At 37.6% G+C, this 18,505-nt stretch overlaps 1 protein-coding gene across 1 annotated transcript; it reads right to left on the minus strand.

Annotated features, from left to right (window-relative positions):
- Positions 1-15,616: 15,616 nt before the first annotated feature.
- Positions 15,617-18,150, minus strand: LOC130230257 (serine/threonine-protein kinase pim-2-like). Its single transcript, XM_056459211.1, has 6 exons — positions 17,757-18,150; positions 17,459-17,556; positions 17,308-17,358; positions 16,223-16,604; positions 15,963-16,139; positions 15,617-15,750 (listed from the first exon to the last, which is right to left on the minus strand). The coding sequence occupies exons 1-6, from the start codon at positions 18,148-18,150 to the stop codon at positions 15,617-15,619; spliced, it is 1,236 nt and encodes a 411-aa protein (XP_056315186.1).
- Positions 18,151-18,505: the final 355 nt, after the last annotated feature.

Consider the following 18,505-nt stretch of genomic DNA (forward strand, 5'->3'; position numbering starts at 1 on the left):
TTTGAAAATGAATGTCTTTATCCATTTCTCTGTGAATATGGGTAATATATATTGGTGCATTTGAACAAAACAGATTTATTAAACAGATTTATTTATTAAAATAATATTTTTAGTTTCTCTTAGAGTTTTGCTCATTTTGAAAATTAAATTTAATATTTTGTCCTAACATATAAATTTGGGCTACTAATTTTTGAACCATTATTGTAATTATTTTGTTAGATAAGCTCCAGATTTGGCTTCAGTACTGACTAAACTAATGTACACGCACAAATATAATATTGTAAAGCATCCTATAGAAAATATTTATTTAAATGAGAGATTTGTGGGGGGTGTACTCATATATGTGTAGCACTGTATTAGTTAATACACAACCAATAGTTTAACAACTGACACTGTCTGATTTATAAGCTAAAAACAGCAAAGCATAAAAAATAACAGATGGCAGAACTAAAATGAACCAAATTCAGGAGGACTCACCATCAGTCCCATCAATTTTCGAGGGGTCTTGAACAGACGGAGGCGACTCAGGACAGGCCGAATCTGCATCCGTCATTTTCGTAATATTGGAGGGGCCATGGACACTGATTGGCTGAGGATCTTCCCAGATCTGGCCTGGGAGACACACCAGCTCAGTATCAACATGACCTGTGAGGGCCGTTGAGGACTCAGGACGGGCCGGATCTGCATTCTGCACATCTGCTGTTTGCTTGATCCTGGAGGGGCCCGGAACACTCAACAGCTGAGGGTCTTCACAGATCTGGACTGGCGGACGCATCTGCTCAGGGTCAACATGATCTGCGATGGTCGTTGGCTTGATCCTGGATGATCCTGGAACAGCCAACGACTCGAGACGGTCGCAGACCTGGACTGGCGGACGCATCTGCTCAGGTTCAACATGACCTGTGAGGGCCGTTGAGGACTCAGGACGGGCCGGATCTGCATTTGCCACATCTGCTGTTTGCTTGATGCTGAAGGGGCCCGGAACACTCAACGGCTGAGGATTTTCACAGACCTGGCCTGGCTGCCACACCGGCTCAAGGTCTGCATGTGCTGCGACGGTCCTGGAGGGACCCGGAACAGGCAGATGCTCGAAATCGTCGATATCTGACTGTGATTCAAAGGGGACCACTCTGTTCCGGTCACAGCAAAGGAAAGGGCGCTTTGCAGCCTTCCATGCTCTCTTAAAGAAAGCAGAGGCTCTTTTCCCTTTCCTTCCTTTCTCTGGGTTTGCTAAAAGAATGGAAATGAACAGGAAAACATTAGAAAACTCTTTAACCACAGGTTTAAAATAAACACACTTTTGTAAATTAGAAATATAAAAGACAATCACACAAAAGAAACAACAATAATAAATGTACAATTATAATAGAAAATGTTTAAAAACTAAAATTTATTACATGGAATTGCAAATCATCTCTATTACTTAAAATGACAAATACAAGCTGACAAATAGTCGGTAAGTCATAAGCCCATATTAGACTTAAGGAAAAATCCTAAAAGCAACTCTTTTGCAAAAATAAACATTTCACTCCCGCTCACACAAAATGCAAACTATTATAATCACTCATTTTTAGTCAATATTCTGAGTTTTACCAGTTATAGTTTGAGCTATTTAACAATCACCATCACAATGTTTAATCAAATTTATGTAGCCTTTTATTTTTTTGTCAGTGGGTGCTACATCTACATTCTTCCTCAAGCACCACTTCTCCACCACAAAAAAACTAATGAAAATAAATCAACATTTTTTCAACTTTCCATTAGCAATCGTCAAACTCAAAGTGAACAATTTCTCTCGCTCTGGATCTTCACTTAAGAAATATGTGAGAAATTATAACCTGAAACATTTAACAATCAGTCTTACAAATCCAAATGAAAAGAGAAGTCTTGCTCCAGAACTTCAGTTACAGAAACAGAGCTATAGACATTTATTAATATTGAGGTGAAGTTGGATTTATATTTGCACATTTGTTCATTTAACGGTCCATATATAATGTTGACCATGCTAATTTAAATACTGGGTCTGAAATCGCATGTAAGTAGGACTTCAAATCAACATTAGCACTATTTAAGTGACTGTAAACAATCTTGTACGATGACAGTCATTGGCTGTTAATATTTAGAATTTAAAACAATATTTTTCTGTTATTATATTATTAAGGAGAAAGTCAGAATGTGTGAATTAAAAACCAACTTTACCTCAATTGTATTAATTCATCCCTGCTTAAACAAATAAAGATTTAAATATAATATTCTCACTCAGTTTGCTAAAGTATAACAAATATTCCTCCACACCATCAAAAACTAAGAAAATTACTGTGTAGGTCTACACATAGGATTTCAATTAAAGTAATACAAAAATGCCAAATAACGTTAACAAGGCACAATTTCTGTTGAGTGTAAAAGAAAAACTTAAAAGCCAGAATGTCAATACATAAAATGACAGCAGGGCTCAGTCACAAATATATACAAAACCATAACTAAACACAAAAAAACACATTACTATGAAGAGACGTTGCATATTTGCCTCTTAAGTCTGTACGCTAATAACCTTACATGACAATATATTATTATTATTTTACTTTTTACTGAATAATTTACTGTATTATTAAATAATACGTGGGAATACTCCGTTTTTGTAAACTCTCATCTCACCTGTTGGGCTTCTCATCATGGTAGGAGGTGTAGGAGAAGCCATCATGTCACTCTGATTATTATCGTTGACAAAGTCAGTCGTGATCGTATTAACTCGAGTAAAAAACACAGCTGACATATTATTCGCTATTTGAGATGCAAAACAAGTCGTTAAAGTCATTAACTCACTGTTCACTGTACTCGTTTGTTTGTCACTTTGAGGAATTCTGAACTATGCTGTTCTGTGACGTCACGGCATTCTATTCGTTCTATTTATTTGTCATTAGTGGTGGGGGAGAAGGAGGGGGGCGCAGGCCGCGGGGTGATCCAAGATGGCGCTCTGGTCGGTCAAGTTCGTTGAGCGTGTTATGAAATAAACTGCATATTAAAACAACCCAACTCATCTCAATCTGTTTTTTGAGAGACGAGGCGACTTTTGCAGAGCATTTCTGTGCGAATCTTGAGATTTCTGAGAAAAGACTAATTTTAAAGAGCACAATTTCTTTAATCAGTCTTTATTTGCGTTCTTGTTTTCTGATTATTTCATTTGTTTTGTTGTACTTTTTTCATTTTCACTTTGTTTTGTTCTAATTTTTCCTTTTATTTTTTAATTTATTTATTTTAATTTATTTATTTACTTTTATTTATTTACTTTGTTTTAAATTTATTTTCATATTTGATCTGTGTTTTCTTGTTTTATTGCAGGTTGGAGGAGATTGTCCACGTCCCACATAGGTAGAGAAAGAGGAGGTGAGTGTTTTTAATTTGTCATTTGTTTGTCATTGGTTTGTCACTGTATATTGCTGTACGATGTTTGACTAATATGAAAAAATCATAGAAGTTAACATGTAACAAAAAAGATTTATTAAAAATAGATTTTGATATATGTTTATATCAAAACAATTATAATGATGGAAAACTACAGAGTTGCTCAATAAAAACTGCAAGTCTCAATTGAAAGAGTGAAAAAAGTGACCAGTGAAAGTGTTTGTTGTGTGTGATTTATATTTTAGCTTCAAGCCACTTCAGATTCAGGGCCCTAGCATTTTTGAGAAATAAACTGCAGGTAAAAAAGGATATATATGGGCGACGCAGTGGCGCAGTAGGTAGGTCGCTGGTTCGAGCCTCAGCTGGGTTAGTTTGCGTTTCTGTGTGTAGTTTGCATGTTCTCCCTGCGTTCGTGTGGGTTTCCTCTGGTTGCTCCGGTTTCCCCCACAGTCCAAAGACATGTGGTAGAGGTGAATTGGGTAGGCTAAATTGTCCGTAGTGTATGAGTGTGAATTAGTGTGTATGGATGTTTCCCAGGGATGGGTTGCAGCTATAAGGGCATCCGCTGCGTAAAATATGTGGTGGATACATAGGCAGTTCATTCCACTGTGACGACCCCGGATTAATAAAGGGACTAAGCTGAAAAGAAAATTAATGAATATATAAATATAGATATATAGATTAATTATGGATCAATTTTGAATTAATGTTAATTGTTTTGTTGTTGTTGTGATTGTTTTTGAGTTTTTAATGAGTTCAGGATGTATATTTTATACTGCATTTAATAAATTATTGTTTAGTGTTGCTTCATTGCAGAGTTTTTGCTTTTGGGATTTATAAAAAAATTAAATAAATCTACCTACGATCTTATTATAGAATCTTCAATCTGTTTGCTAAATTAATGGAATGTGTTTTAGAAGGTCGCAAAGTAGGAATCACTGGTTCCTTTATTAAATATTGTTTAATTCTTCATTTTTCAAGCTGTTAGTTGACACAAAAAGAGCTGTTTTAAAATGTACAAACCATTCAGACAGTTCGGTAGAAGAAATCAGGCTTTACTTTTCTGTTTCATTGATAGGTAGGGCCCCAAAATTATTCTGCTTAGGGCCCCCAAATGTACTGGGCCGGTCCTGCATCCCACATAGCAAATGGACTTGGCCCAAATGTGACCTCATTATATGGGCCAGATCAAATGTAGTATTTGACCCAGATGTTAAAAATGTATATGTGGGCCATGTTAGTTTGGCCTATCTTGACCCTCTTTAAAAATACCTTTTAAATTATTTTTGAGTAAAGAAAAATTCTAATAATTGGTTTGTTTCATGGGTTTATCAAATTCATTGTATTCGTGTCACACCAACATATCTGGCCCAATTATGGGTTATTAACTTGGCTGAGACTTGGCCCAGATGTTTGGCCCTTGTATGGAAGCCAGACTTGGTCCAGTCATATACCGTAATTCACTGTGGCGTGTGGGCCAAGCAAAAGCTGATTGTGTGGGCCAGATATATTTTGCTATGTGGTAGGCTAACTAATCGTGGGTGTGTCAATAAAAAGGGTCAATAAATCAATTTGTTGTTGTTACTGACATTTCTCTTGGAATGTATTTGACAGCACGTGATTTATCGTTGAGCAAAGACTACAATCTCATTTGGTCCAGCAGATGGCGCGATACACAAGCAAAATGAAGCCAGTCGTCAAACTATATTATACTGTGTTGTATTTAGGGTTAGGGCAAATATCACCATTAACCAAACAAACAAATTTATAGTTAAAGCATATTAGCCCAGGTAGTAAAGAATTCTGGCCCAGATTTGGCATAAAGCTGGCACAGCAGGCATTCATACGGCACTGGCATACAGCATGTGGGTCACCTGACATCACAACATAAATCTAAGCAAATATTAACGTCTTATGATGATGTGTGCCTCCTGGGCAATAACTTGATGAACTACAGTGTTACGTGTACACACACATGTACAAATTAGATGTAAATGCGTCAGCTTTTTACAGTGTAATACTCACTACACTTGAGTACTTTAAAAGGGCTACTTTTTACTCATAATACTTTGAGTAATATTTACAACAGATACTTTTAATCTACTTGCACTAAATTTTTAGGCAAGTAATGGTACTTTTACTTAAGTATGATTTCCAGTACTCTTTCCACCACTGAGTGTATATAGCACAGGTGTCAAACATTTAAATCTCATCTGACATATGAGAGCTGACATATGAAGAGCTAGACAAAATTATAAATAGCTCTAAATCAGCTACGTGTATATTGGACCCAATTCCAACAAAGTTACTGAAAGAATTGCTACCTGTTATAGGAAAACCTCTTCTTAACATTATCAACTCTTCTTTATCTTTAGGCCATGTTCCAAATCCTTACAAGTTAGCTGTTATTAAACCTATTATTAAGAAACCACAACTGGACCCCAGCAACTAATTATAGGCCTATTTCAAACCTTCCATTTATATCTAAAATACTAGAAAAAGTTGTTTCTGCTCAATTATGCTCCTTTCTGCAGACCAACAATGTTTTTGAAGTGTTTCAGTCAGGTTTCAGAGCTCATCACAGTACAGAAACTGCATTAGTGAAAATAACCAACGATTTACTCTTAGCTGCTGACCAAGGGTGCATCTCGCTATTAGTTCTACTCGATCTTAGTGCGGCATTTGACACCATTGACCATGGTAACCTTATTAATCGCTTAAAGTCTACAGGTGTCCAGGGACATGCCCTACAATGGTTTAAGTCATACTTATCTGACCGTTACCAGTTTGTGAATATTAATGGACAGCCTTCACAAATCAGCCCAGTAAAATACGGGGTGCCTCAAGGATCAGTTTTAGGCCCTTTGCTGTTTACAATATACATGCTACCCCCTGGGAGACATTATTAGAAGACATGGGATCAGCTTTCACTGCTATGCAGATGATACTCAATTATATATTTCAACTAAACCTGACGAGACGTCTAATCTGTCCAAGCTAACTGAGTGTATTAAAGATGTTAAAGACTGGATGACCAACAATTATCTTCTCTTAAACTCAGACAAAACAGAATTATTACTTATTGGGCCTAAATCCTGTACACAGCAGATCTCACAACTCGACCTACAATTAGAGGGATACAAAGTTAGCGTTAGCTCTACTATAAAAGATCTGGGTGTCATATTAGACAGTAATTTAACTTTTAAAAATCATATATCCCATGTCACAAAAACTGCTTTCTTTCATCTGAGAAATATCGCTAAGTTACGAAGTATGCTATCCATCTCAGATGCAGAAAAGCTAGTCCATGCTTTTATGACTTCTAGGCTGGACTACTGTAATGCTCTATTTGCTGGCTGCCCAGCATCCTCTATTAACAAACTTCAGCTAGTACAAAATGCAGCTGCCAGAGTTCTTACCAGGTCTAGAAAATTTGATCACATCACCCCAATTTTATCCTCCTTACACTGGCTGCCTGTTAAGTTTCGTATTGAATTTAAAATATTGCTTCTTACATATAAAGCTTTAAATAATCTAGCTCCTGTTTATCTAACCAATCTTCTGTCTCGCTACAATCCAACTCGCTCTTTAAGGTCTCAAAACTCAGGGCTTCTGGTAGTACCTAGAATAGCAAAGCCGAGTAAAGGAGGTCGAGCCTTCTCATTTATAGCTCCTAAACTCTGGAATAGCCTTCCTGATAACGTCCGAGGCTCAGACACACTCTCCTAATTCAAAACTAGATTAAAGACCTATCTGTTCAGTAAAGCATACACTTAGTGCACCACGTAGGGGGCTTCCACACAGGTTATGCATCTTGTTGATATACACTGTGAACATCAGCTACGCTAATTATTTTCTTTATTCTCCATTTCCACCTGGGGATACTCTTCCCGAGGCCCTCAGACTATGCAGAGTCACTGATTCGATCCAAGACCAACGACGATATGATCCCAAGGTTTTTTATATCCTGGACCTGGCCGAATCCTGAGCAGCTTCTGTGATGGTCATGGAGGAGTGGAGAACATGGGACTGATTCCTGTGACGCTCCAGAGACAGACGAGTCTTCGCTGAGGCCAGCTTCCAGCCTCTGCCGCTGAGACTGCAGCTCTGCACAAGACGTTTGGCCAGCGGAGAAATTAAAATGGTCATGCCCAACTGAGCCTGGTTTCTCTCAAGGTTTTTTATCTTCACTTCCGCCTTTAGTGAAGTTTTTTTTCCCTCTCCAATGTCGCCACTGGCTTGCATGTTTCGGGATCTATAGAGCTGTGCATTGTTGGATTTGCTCTTCAGTATTTGGACTCTCAGTAGTGATTATTAAACCACACTGAACTGAGCTAAACTGAACTGAACTTAAACACTACAAACTGAACTACACTGTTCCTATTTACTGTGACCTTTTATGTGAAGCTGCTTTGACACAATCTACATTGTATAAGCGCTATACAAATAAAGGTGAGTTGAATTGAATTGAACATATAACAGAGGGCCACAGATCTGCACAGTTTAGCGTTTAATTAAACACACCTGATCAAACTAATTAAGGCTCATTATGGCCCGTTTCCACTGAGTGGTACGGTACAGTTCGGTTTGGTACGCTTTTATGGCCGTATCCACTGTCAAAAAGCGTACCGAACCGAACTGTACCGTATCACTTTTTCGGCACTCTTTCGAAAGGGTACCAAACACGAGAAAGGGTACCAAAACGCTATTGGTTTACAGAGATACGTCATTTGCTTACACAACAAGCCAGAATGAAAACAAAAAACCTGCCATGTTTGAAAAACACAGCGAGAGATTATAGCGGAATTATAAATACATATAGTAACGAGCCATGGTCGATCTGGGCTCAAACAAACCTTGTCGTCGTCTTGATAAACAGCCACAAAGCCAAGAAGAAGAGCAGATTTACCCTGTGCCCCGTAGTTTTTTACGAGCCAGTCTGAGGCGCGAGTGGTTTCGCTTTCCTGCTAGCGCTCGCGTGCATCTAACATTATATCTGAAATAACAAACTTCTTGAGCTGATGATAATAACCTGCGCTTGATTATTGACGTGCTTTTGAAACCTGATCCTGTCAGACACTGACAAACGCAAGAGTGAAGCGTGAAGAAACAAAGGAGAAGCCGGAAAATAGGAGCACATTATTTTTTTTAACAAACGCGAACAAAATTCCATGTATAACTAACTTATTATCTTCACCTTTTGGACTAATATGAACCGGGAATGACGGAATTACTCTCTAACAGAGGCTACATGTGCTGCTGAAGATTACAGACACAGATGAGAGGTTTTCACTGACTGTAGGCTATGTTTTGTGTTGTTTTGAACCTAAATACGGACGAAATGTCTGCTGTGTGTAGTTCTTCTGTAGTTGGTAACATATCGGAGACTGTAAGGGGCTGTATGTGTTTATATATGTTCATTTATTTAGTTATTTAATATAATTACAGACGTTACAGTAGGCTGTTTCGCACTGTCATTGTTCTGCAGTTATAATCAACTCATGTTCATAGAAAAGTTAGTAATAAACATTTCTACACAAGTATTGATGTTTATGAAGCATCTGTTTTGTGAGAAGTCCTTCTCATATCAGAATCAGAATCAGAATCAGAATCAGAATCAGTTTTATTGCCAAGTGTGCTTCACACACACAAGGAATTTGTTTTGGTTACGGAAGCTTCCAGTGTACATAAAGTGACAAGTGACAACACAAAATAATAACAAAACAAAAAAAAATAAAATAAAATAATAATAAAAAATGAAGAACATTAAACAGATGCGGTTAGTGAAGAAACCTGGATGTTGAGTTGTATGTACAGATTGTTATAAATATACAGGTTATAAGGTGCTGTGTACAAGTGCGAATGTAGAGAGTATTGCATTGTATATTGATATAAGGTGCTGTGTACAAGTGCGTATGAGAAAGTATTGCACATATTTATTGGACAGTAGGGGAATATTTAACTGTTCATGAGGTAGACAGCCTGAGGAAAGAAACTTCTCCTGTGTCTGGCTGTTTTTGTGTTTGGTGCTCTGAAGCGCCGACCAGACGGTAACAGTTCGAACAGGTAGTGTGCTGGGTGTGAGGGGTCCAGAGTGATTTTGCGAGCCCTTTTACTCACTCTGGAAGAGTACAGTTCTTGAAGTGTAGGAAGGGTTGTGCCAGTGATTCGTTCAGCAGTCCGGACTATTCGCTGTAGTCTACGGAGGTCGGTTTTGGCAGCTGAGCCGAACCAGACGGTGATTGAAGTGCAGAGGATGGATTGGATGACAGCTGAGTAGAACTGTACGAGTAGCTCCTGTGGCAGGTTGAACTTCCTCAGCTGACGAAGGAAGTACAGTCTCTGCTGGGCTTTCTTCACAATAGAGTCTATATGAATGTCCCACTTCAGATCCTGAGAGATGGTGGTGCCCAGGAACCTGAATGATATGTAAGTGACCCGTACAGCTTTATTGTAGACATTTCCTCGAGCGAGAATGACGTCGACTGAAACTTTCTGTCATACACCACGCCCACCAAAAGGGTACCCTTGTTAGTGGAAACGCAAGCCTGATAAAGGTGACCCGTACCAAACCGAACCGTACCGTACCAGTCAGTGGAAACGAGCCATTAGAAAGCTACAGGTAATGTTGAAGCAGGGTGGGAACTAAACTTTGTTGGCTGCAACCCTCCAGGAACAACATTTGACAACATTTAAGCAACTGCCAACATTTATCACAATCATATCTCCAATAAAAAATAATGTAAATTAATTAATTAACAAACTTCATCCAAAGCAAAAAATAAAAAATCATTTTCATGTTTCAAACCTTTAGCAATAAAAAACAAAACAAATAACCTGATTTATGCATTTATTTAAGAAATCCTTTATTCTTCAAATACCACTTTTACTTACTTCATTTGAGGTTTTCCAGTCCACTTCATTGAGCCTCTGCAAAAAATGTATGGAAGTGCTGTTTAAGAGAGAGATTTTTTAATTTGACCTTAATTTAATTTACCTTTGAATAACTCTAATGTGGCATTACTTGACTCCTGATATACAAGGTTAAAATAATGTAAGGTTAAAAACATAAAAAGAACCAAAAGAAAAAAAAACACTTAATACATTTTTTTAAAAGTTTCAAATAATTAAAAAAAACAGCATATCAAAAGAACACACACATACTTACTCTAGATATGGTTAAAAACATGTTTGTCAAAAAACAGCCGCACACATCAATTCTCAATAAAAAAGTTTAAAATATTTATAAAAATAAAACATAAATAAATAAATAAAGTCGGCATCACAGAGAATCCAAAGCATCCAAATGCAATCTTATTATTATTTACATTAAAAAGTTCAAGAAAACAAATGTTTCTATTGTCCTTATGAATTCATAGTTGGAAACACAGCTCTGAAATACTTAGCAACAAATTCACAACCTGGGACCTGACAGTAGAGGTTTGCGAATCCCTGTGATGATTCCTGTGCACGTTAACTACCTAACTGAGGAGATTGGAATTGAATGGTTTTTATGTGTATAAAATCTGCTCATTTGCCAAAAAGACACATGACACTGTTAGCATCTGTACATTATAGAAATAGGCAATATCCAATGAATAAATATACTGAAAGTAATGTGAGAAGTTATATGAGGAGAGGCTAACTAGCTAACAATGTAGCCTTCAAATACAGTTCAATACAACAACATAACGTAATACACAGACTTACTTTAGAGACCCTCAAACACATTTGAATACATTTTACTTGTTGTAGATTCTTATTTATGGCTTAAAATCAGTGCTGGAAAGAGTATTGAAAAATCATACTTAGGTAAAAGTACCATCACTTGCCCAAAAATGTAGTGTAAGTAGAGTAAAAGTATCTGTTGTAAATATTATTTAAAGTATGAGTAAAAAGTAGCCCTGTTAAAGTACTCATGAGTAGTGAGTATTACGTTGTAAAAAGCTGATGCATTTACATGTAATTTGTGGATGCATGTAAACGTAACATTCTGTTGTGCATTTAGTTATTGCCCAGCAGGCACACACTGTTCATATTGGGTTAGATTTAGGTCGTGACGTCAGGTGACCAAAATTCAAAGTCTAGCCAGCGTCTAAGGACAAAACGTCATTCTGATGTAAAAATAACGACGTCAAATGACGTTGATATTTCGTTGATTTTAGGTTGTGTTAGAAAGTCACCAAAATCCAATGTCAAGCCAACATCTTAAACCAACGTCATATTGACGACAAATACTGATATTTATTCGTCAGGCATGGCAACCAAAATCCAACATCTAATAGACGTCATAGTGGTAACGTCCACACAACGTCAAGCTGTAACATCATTATTAGACATTGATATTTGGTTGATTTTAGGTTGGACGGTGGACATTGGTGTCGCCCTGATGTTGACTTCTGACGTCAACCCAATTTTCATTTCCAAACAAAATGCAACGTCCCCACAACGTTGCACAGGTGCAACAGGAGTCAAACCTTTTACCTGTCATCATACAGTAAACATCCATCATCTTCTCATCAGTGACATGCAACTAAACAGTCTAGGTCAATGTGTGTAAAAATTTCAGACATCTACTTGGACACTTTTAATGCTTCCAAACAGTTTTCTGCAATTATAAATCACCCATGTCTTGAGGTAGTTCATTGTGATGTGATTTATCTGATTGGACAGGAATCACAGGACTGATTTTTCTAATCCACATAGACAGGAAAAAATAAAGTAGTGACTGCAGGTTGAAGGAAAGTAGTGGAGTAAAAGTACCAATACTGCACTAAAAATGTACTCGATGGAGAGTAAAAGTACACATTTTTAAAACTACTTAGTAAATTACAATTTCTGAGAAAAACTACTCAATTAGAGTAACTTGAGCATTTGTAATGAGTTACTTTACACCACAGCTTAAAACATCAGACTCTGCATCTAAAGTGCTAAACAGAGAATGGAGCACTCACAAGTAAACAAATCAAACACCTGGCTCCCTTAAAGGGCCAACATATTCTGAAAAGTTTTGTCACAGTTTTGTGTTTAGAATAAGACAGACATCCTGTGTATGTGTTTGTGTCAATGTCTAAATCATTGTTTTCTGCATTAAGATAAACGCACTTTTCTATATAAAGAACATTAAAAGCATCAGAGTAGATGGCTCAGTAACAGTTGAACAGTAATTTACCATTTATTATCACAGTTACTACCTGTAATGGCTACATAAAAGTAGATGACTATAATTTATTCTTCGCACTACACAGTTTCATAGAAATCCTGTTCATTTTACAGTAAAATATTGCTTCCTTTTATTACAGCAAAACACTGGCTATTTTACAGTTATTTACTGCATAATCTACAGTAAGGGTTAACAGTGTACAGTTTAACCAATGTGAAACTCTGCTGTTTAAAGGGCACCTATGGTGAAAAATCTACTTTACAAGCTGTTTGGACAGAAATGTGTGTAAGTATAGTGTATAAACTGTCATATTAGGGTGAAATAAACACACCCAGTCCTTTTTTTTCAAATTTAACAACATAAAAACGATGGACCAATTGGAGCGGTTTTCAGATCGACAGCAACTTTATGTAGGAGTGCGGTCCCCCCGCCCACCAATATTGATTGACAGCTGGGTATTAACATGTCCTGGTAGTCATGTGTATAATCATATCAACAAGAGAGGACGAGCGCAAAGCAGCCGGGAATAAAAGGTCTGTTCAGTTCGCTAGGATCATCAATCATCATCAAACGTGATCAAGAGTGAGTTTTACAAGTTAAAAATGTTTTAAAACAGAGCATGTGTGTAATGAATTACAGCGATTCACTCCAGATTCACTTCATCAGCACAGCCGCATGTCAGAACGATTATGAAAGACGCTTCAATCCAGGTTTGTAGATGTTAAATCAGGTTTATTTTGTACATTAATATAACAGATATCCATACAGCAGTGGATATTAACCTGTATCCTGTCACATATACGTGCAAAAGCTTAACGCGCTGTCTCTCTCTATGTGTGTGTGTGTGTGTGTGTGTGTGTGTCTACACTGTGTGTTTGTGTATGTGTCTGCGCTATGTGTGTGTGTGAACTTTGTAAGGACATTGTGTGTAACTCATTGTTGCAACGCCACAAAAAAATACATCAAATACTGATTGTTAAAGTTCTTACTGTAGTATTTCTCACACACATGAGAGATTTGCTTCCTGAGGCAGCCGAGGGCAGCGATTGCTGACAGGCACGTGGGAACGGTAGGCGGGGAGGACTAGCCAGGACTAGCCAGTACAAAAAAACAGCAACAACTTTTTTTCAGCTATAATATAGACACTTCAAACAGCTATAATAAATAATCTGATGGGTGTTTTGAGCTGAAACTTTACAGACACATTCAGGGGACACAAAAGACTTATATTAATTATGAAATAGAAATACCTATGTGCCCTTTAAATCAGAGATTATCCCAGTACACTCTTTGTTGTATATATTGTAATATAAAACAACATATTGTCTAATAGTAAAACCTACTCTGTGGTTCCATTTGGCTAAACAGACTCCACAAATCTGTGTTAAACATAGTATATGGCACTACTGGTTTGTTAAAAACATTTCTTCACCCAATAATGAATATTCTGTCATCTTTTCCTCAGCCCTTACTATGAGTTTCTTCTGTTATACACAAAAGAAGAGATTTTGAAAAATGCTGGAAACCTGTAACTATTGACTTCCATTGTATTTGTTTTCCTACTATGGACATCAATGGGTACAGATTTTCAGATTTCTTTAAAGTATCTTCTTTAGTGTTCAACAGAAGAAAGACACTCATAAGCAGGTTTGGAGTAAATAGTTTAGGGAGAACTATCTATTTAATTGAGTAAGGAGTCATTTAGAAAACTCACAGAAATGATGATCAGAGCTTCAGTTTGATTCACATGATTTTATTTGAATTATTAGCCAACAATATAGAAAAGCAATTCATTACAAAACAATTCAAAGAACAATTCATTACAAAACAATTATGAACACTTAATGATAAAACAATCAGTCTCTCTTATGACAGAACACCAGATTCATTTATGAGGTAGAAAATAGTTGAGCAGATCTTTGATGACACTTTAGAGGAGACAACTGTGACAACACAAGGATTTCCTAATGGAGTTTTATCATTAATTCAGTTCAATTCATCTTCATTTCTATAGCGCTTTTACAATGTGGATTGTGTCAAAGCAGCTTAACATCGAAGAACATTGAAACTGTGTCAGTCCAGTTTTCAGAGTTGAAGTTCAGTTCAGTTCAAACCCATTGATGCGCATCTCCACAAGTCCCAAACCAAGCACAACAAAAACTTCACCAATTGACAAAAGTGAAGGAAAAAACCTCGAGAGAAACCAGGCTCAGTTGGGCACGACCATTTCTACTATGACCAAACTTCATGTGCAGAGCTGCAGTATTTAATTACCATTATTGTCATTAATTGCTCACCTCATGTCCTTAGTTCATATTCATGTTCAGTTCATATTGAGAAATTAAAACATTTTAGATGAAATCTGAGAGCTCTCTGACCCTCAAACCACACATTCATAAGAGCCCAGTGCACTGTATGTGTCGCACTGCTGACGTTTAACCCAGAGGTCTGCGCGACTTCCTCTGATTTAAACAAAACGTGGGCACACCTGAGGTAAACGTCAGCAGTGGACACACATACAGTGCAGGACAGAGCTCTCATGATTTGATTTCATCTCAAATATTTTCATTTGTTTTCTGAAGATGAAGAAAGGTGTCAGGGGTTTGGAGCTACAGCTGAACTGAAACTTCTTTTATGCAGAAAGAAAAACACAAAAATAATCAAACAAAACTAATGACTTCAGAAGTACTGGACTGCACTGTATGTGTGTCGTGTTTACAGGACAGAGCTCTCATCAACACACGTCATGAACTGACACTGAAGGAAAGTAAGGTCTTGGGGGTTTGGAATTACAGAGTAACTAATAACTGAATTTCTGGGTAAAGTGTCCCTTTAATGACATTTCTGCAAATGGTGCTCTCCTCTTCCTCGCTTCTTTAGTTTTTTCTAAAATGAAGAAAAACAATCAGAAATAACACAAAGTTATTAAAGCAGAATATGAAGGGCTGTCAAATAAGACTTGTAGCTCTAAAAAGAGCAGAAGAGAAAACAACAGGAATAGCATGAAGCAAAGAAAGAATGAAGATGTAGTGTTGTGCTCGGTGTGTTCCTCTACCTCCTCTTGTCTAGCTGCTGCACAGGATTTGGGCTCGTTGGATTGAACCACCGGTGCTCTTCAACCTGATGTAACTGTAGTCGCTTCTCTGGATTACGAATCAAACACTGGGAAATCAGGTCCAGGCATTCTGAAAAGTGTCACAGAGAGTGTGAAACATGTCTGCATACTCAAGATTCATGAAGGTGTTTAAATCTTACTACATCAAATTACAAAACATCCACAATTCAATGACTTTAATATCTACAGTGCCTGTAACCATTATATTTAATCCTTTTTACTTGTGACTGACATACTTTATTCTGTCACTGAGGCTGAGATTGTTTAGAGGTGTCTGCTTACCTGACGATAAGGTGAGGTCTGTCTCAAGGTCTCCAATGATTATCGAATGTGTGGTGCGAAAGGCCAATTGTCCATGCAATATTTCATACAGGATGATGCCTAATGTCCAGACGTATGCCGGGTTAGGAAAGAATGTGGGATCCCTTAAAACCTCAGGTGGTCTGTAAAATATGGCTCCTGTAAGAGAGACGGGTTCAGAATTCAGTCATTTCATAAGACAATACTGTGACCAAAGAAACTAACACAAAATGCCAACTCACCTCGATAATCGCTGCTTTTGAAAGGCTCGCTGGTAATTGGCCGAGCACAACCAAAGTCAATCAATTTGAGCTCTAATCGGGGTTGAGTCACCAGGATGTTCCCCGGGTGTATATCACCATGGAAAACTCCATGTTCAGCGCAGAACTTGACAGCTTGTACCAGCTGACGCATTAACCGGCGTGCTTGGTTTTCATCAATGTCCAATGTACGTCTGACGTAATGAGCCAAGTTCTGGCATGACTGTGGGTACTCCAGAATGAGAACGAAGTCGTCCTCATTCTCAATCCAGTGGTGTAATGTGATGATGCTGGGACAAGTTGGGGCATTCATCAGCCTAAGCATCATTGCCACTTCCGCAAGCACAGGTGTGGAATGACCATCCTAGAAAAAAACAGATTTCAAAGATATTACCAAAGCAGAATGACACAAAGTACAGTAACAAAAACTTGTCATGAAGTAAATAATCACTAAGCTCCATGTTTTGACACCTTTTTGCTTGTATTTGAGCATTTAGTCATGCAGTTTAAGCTAAAAGAGGACTCTACATGTGTGTTCTGTCCGTCTCTGAGGCTGAGCACATGCACACAACAGCACAAGCTCTCTTTAGCACTATTGAAGACATCAATGAATCAATCATATACACTCTAATAAATCAAGCACATCCCGTGCTGCAAAAGTCACGCTACATGATTTCACTGATTTCCACGTGAAACTGAGCTGTGTGTAGAAATGAATGCAGACTTCTTTACAAGGGTCCGGGATATGACGCAATGATCATCTTTATCTCCATTAATGTTAAATGAATTTGAATTAATTCCACAGCCCTACATTCATGTGTTCAAAACTTCTCTCTGGGTTTATTTCTTCTGCTGAACTCAAAAGAAGACATTTTGAAGAATGTTGAAAACCAGTAAGCATTGACTTCATTAGCGTTTTCTTTTTCTACAGTGGAAGTCAGTGGCTACTTGTTTCCCACATATCTGCTTTTGAGTTCAGTTTAAAGTGCTCCAGACAGGTACGTGACAAGTGAAGGATGAGTAAATGGTCAGCACATTTTCACTGTTGTGTGAATTATTCAACTTACAATGTCGAGATAACGGTCCTGTTTACGCTTCTTGATCCACTTCAGGGCAACCTGCGGAAAAACAACAACAAGTGAAATTAAAGCCAACAAATTATCTATATTTAATAATCAGGAGGAAAATGTTGACTGAATTTCAAAAATAGTTCCCTACCTTTGATCTCTCATTAAATACGTGAGATGCCAGATACACCTTGCCAAAACTTCCTTCTCCAATCAGGTCTTTCACTTCAAAAAGAGCCACCATAGATCCTGAAAAACAGAAAAAGAGCAGGGAGATTTACTTGGATTGTCTGGTATGAAACGAATCAAATAAATGACTCCTATCCTTTGAATCTGGATCTAATGCAATGAGCTAAAAGCAGTAACTTCCATCAGAATCGCAGGAGTACATTGATTACTAATTTATATTAATTATGAATTACTGAACATAGAAGGAAATGATGACTTACCAAAAGTGAGCCCAGAAGCCTTTTTAGGCTCCTCAGGAACCTGGCCTGGCAGACATACTGACTCAGGGTCAGCTGGTTCTGCGTTTTCAGGTGTAACTTCAACTGACACTGCCTCAGAGTCCGCTTTATCTTCCAGCTCGGGCTCGGGCTCGAGCTCTGACTCTGGCTCGGGCTCTGGCTCAGGCTGTGGTGTAAGATGCTGGACTATATCTGTGTCACAGCACAGGAAATGGCGCTTTGCAGCCTTCCATACTCTCTTAAAGAAAGCAGAGACTCTTTTGCCTTTCCTTCCTTTCTTGGGTTTTTCTAAAATGAAGAAAACAAACAGAAACATCTCCATGAACAGAGCTGCAGCTACAGTGCTCAGCATATTCATATATGCTGTACACCCCATTTTGAAAATGAATGTCTTTATCCATTTCTCTGTGAATATGGGTAATATATATTGGTGCATTTGAACAAAACAGATTTATTGAACAGATTTATTTACTAAAATAATATTTTAGTCTTAAGTATTTTAGTTTTTGAACTATTATTGTAATTATTTTGTTAGATAAGCTCCAGATTTGGCTTCAGTACTGACTAAACTAATGTACACGCACAAATATAATATTGTAAAGCATCCTATAGAAAATATTCATTTAAATGAGAGATTAGTGGGGGGTGTACTCATATATGTGTAGCACTGTATTAGTTAATACACAACCAATAGTTTAACAACTGACACTGTCTGATTTATAAGCTAAAAA

This window comes from Danio aesculapii, chromosome 6 (assembly GCF_903798145.1).
Source record: "Danio aesculapii chromosome 6, fDanAes4.1, whole genome shotgun sequence".
In the NCBI taxonomy this organism is placed as follows: Eukaryota; Metazoa; Chordata; class Actinopteri; order Cypriniformes; family Danionidae; genus Danio; species Danio aesculapii.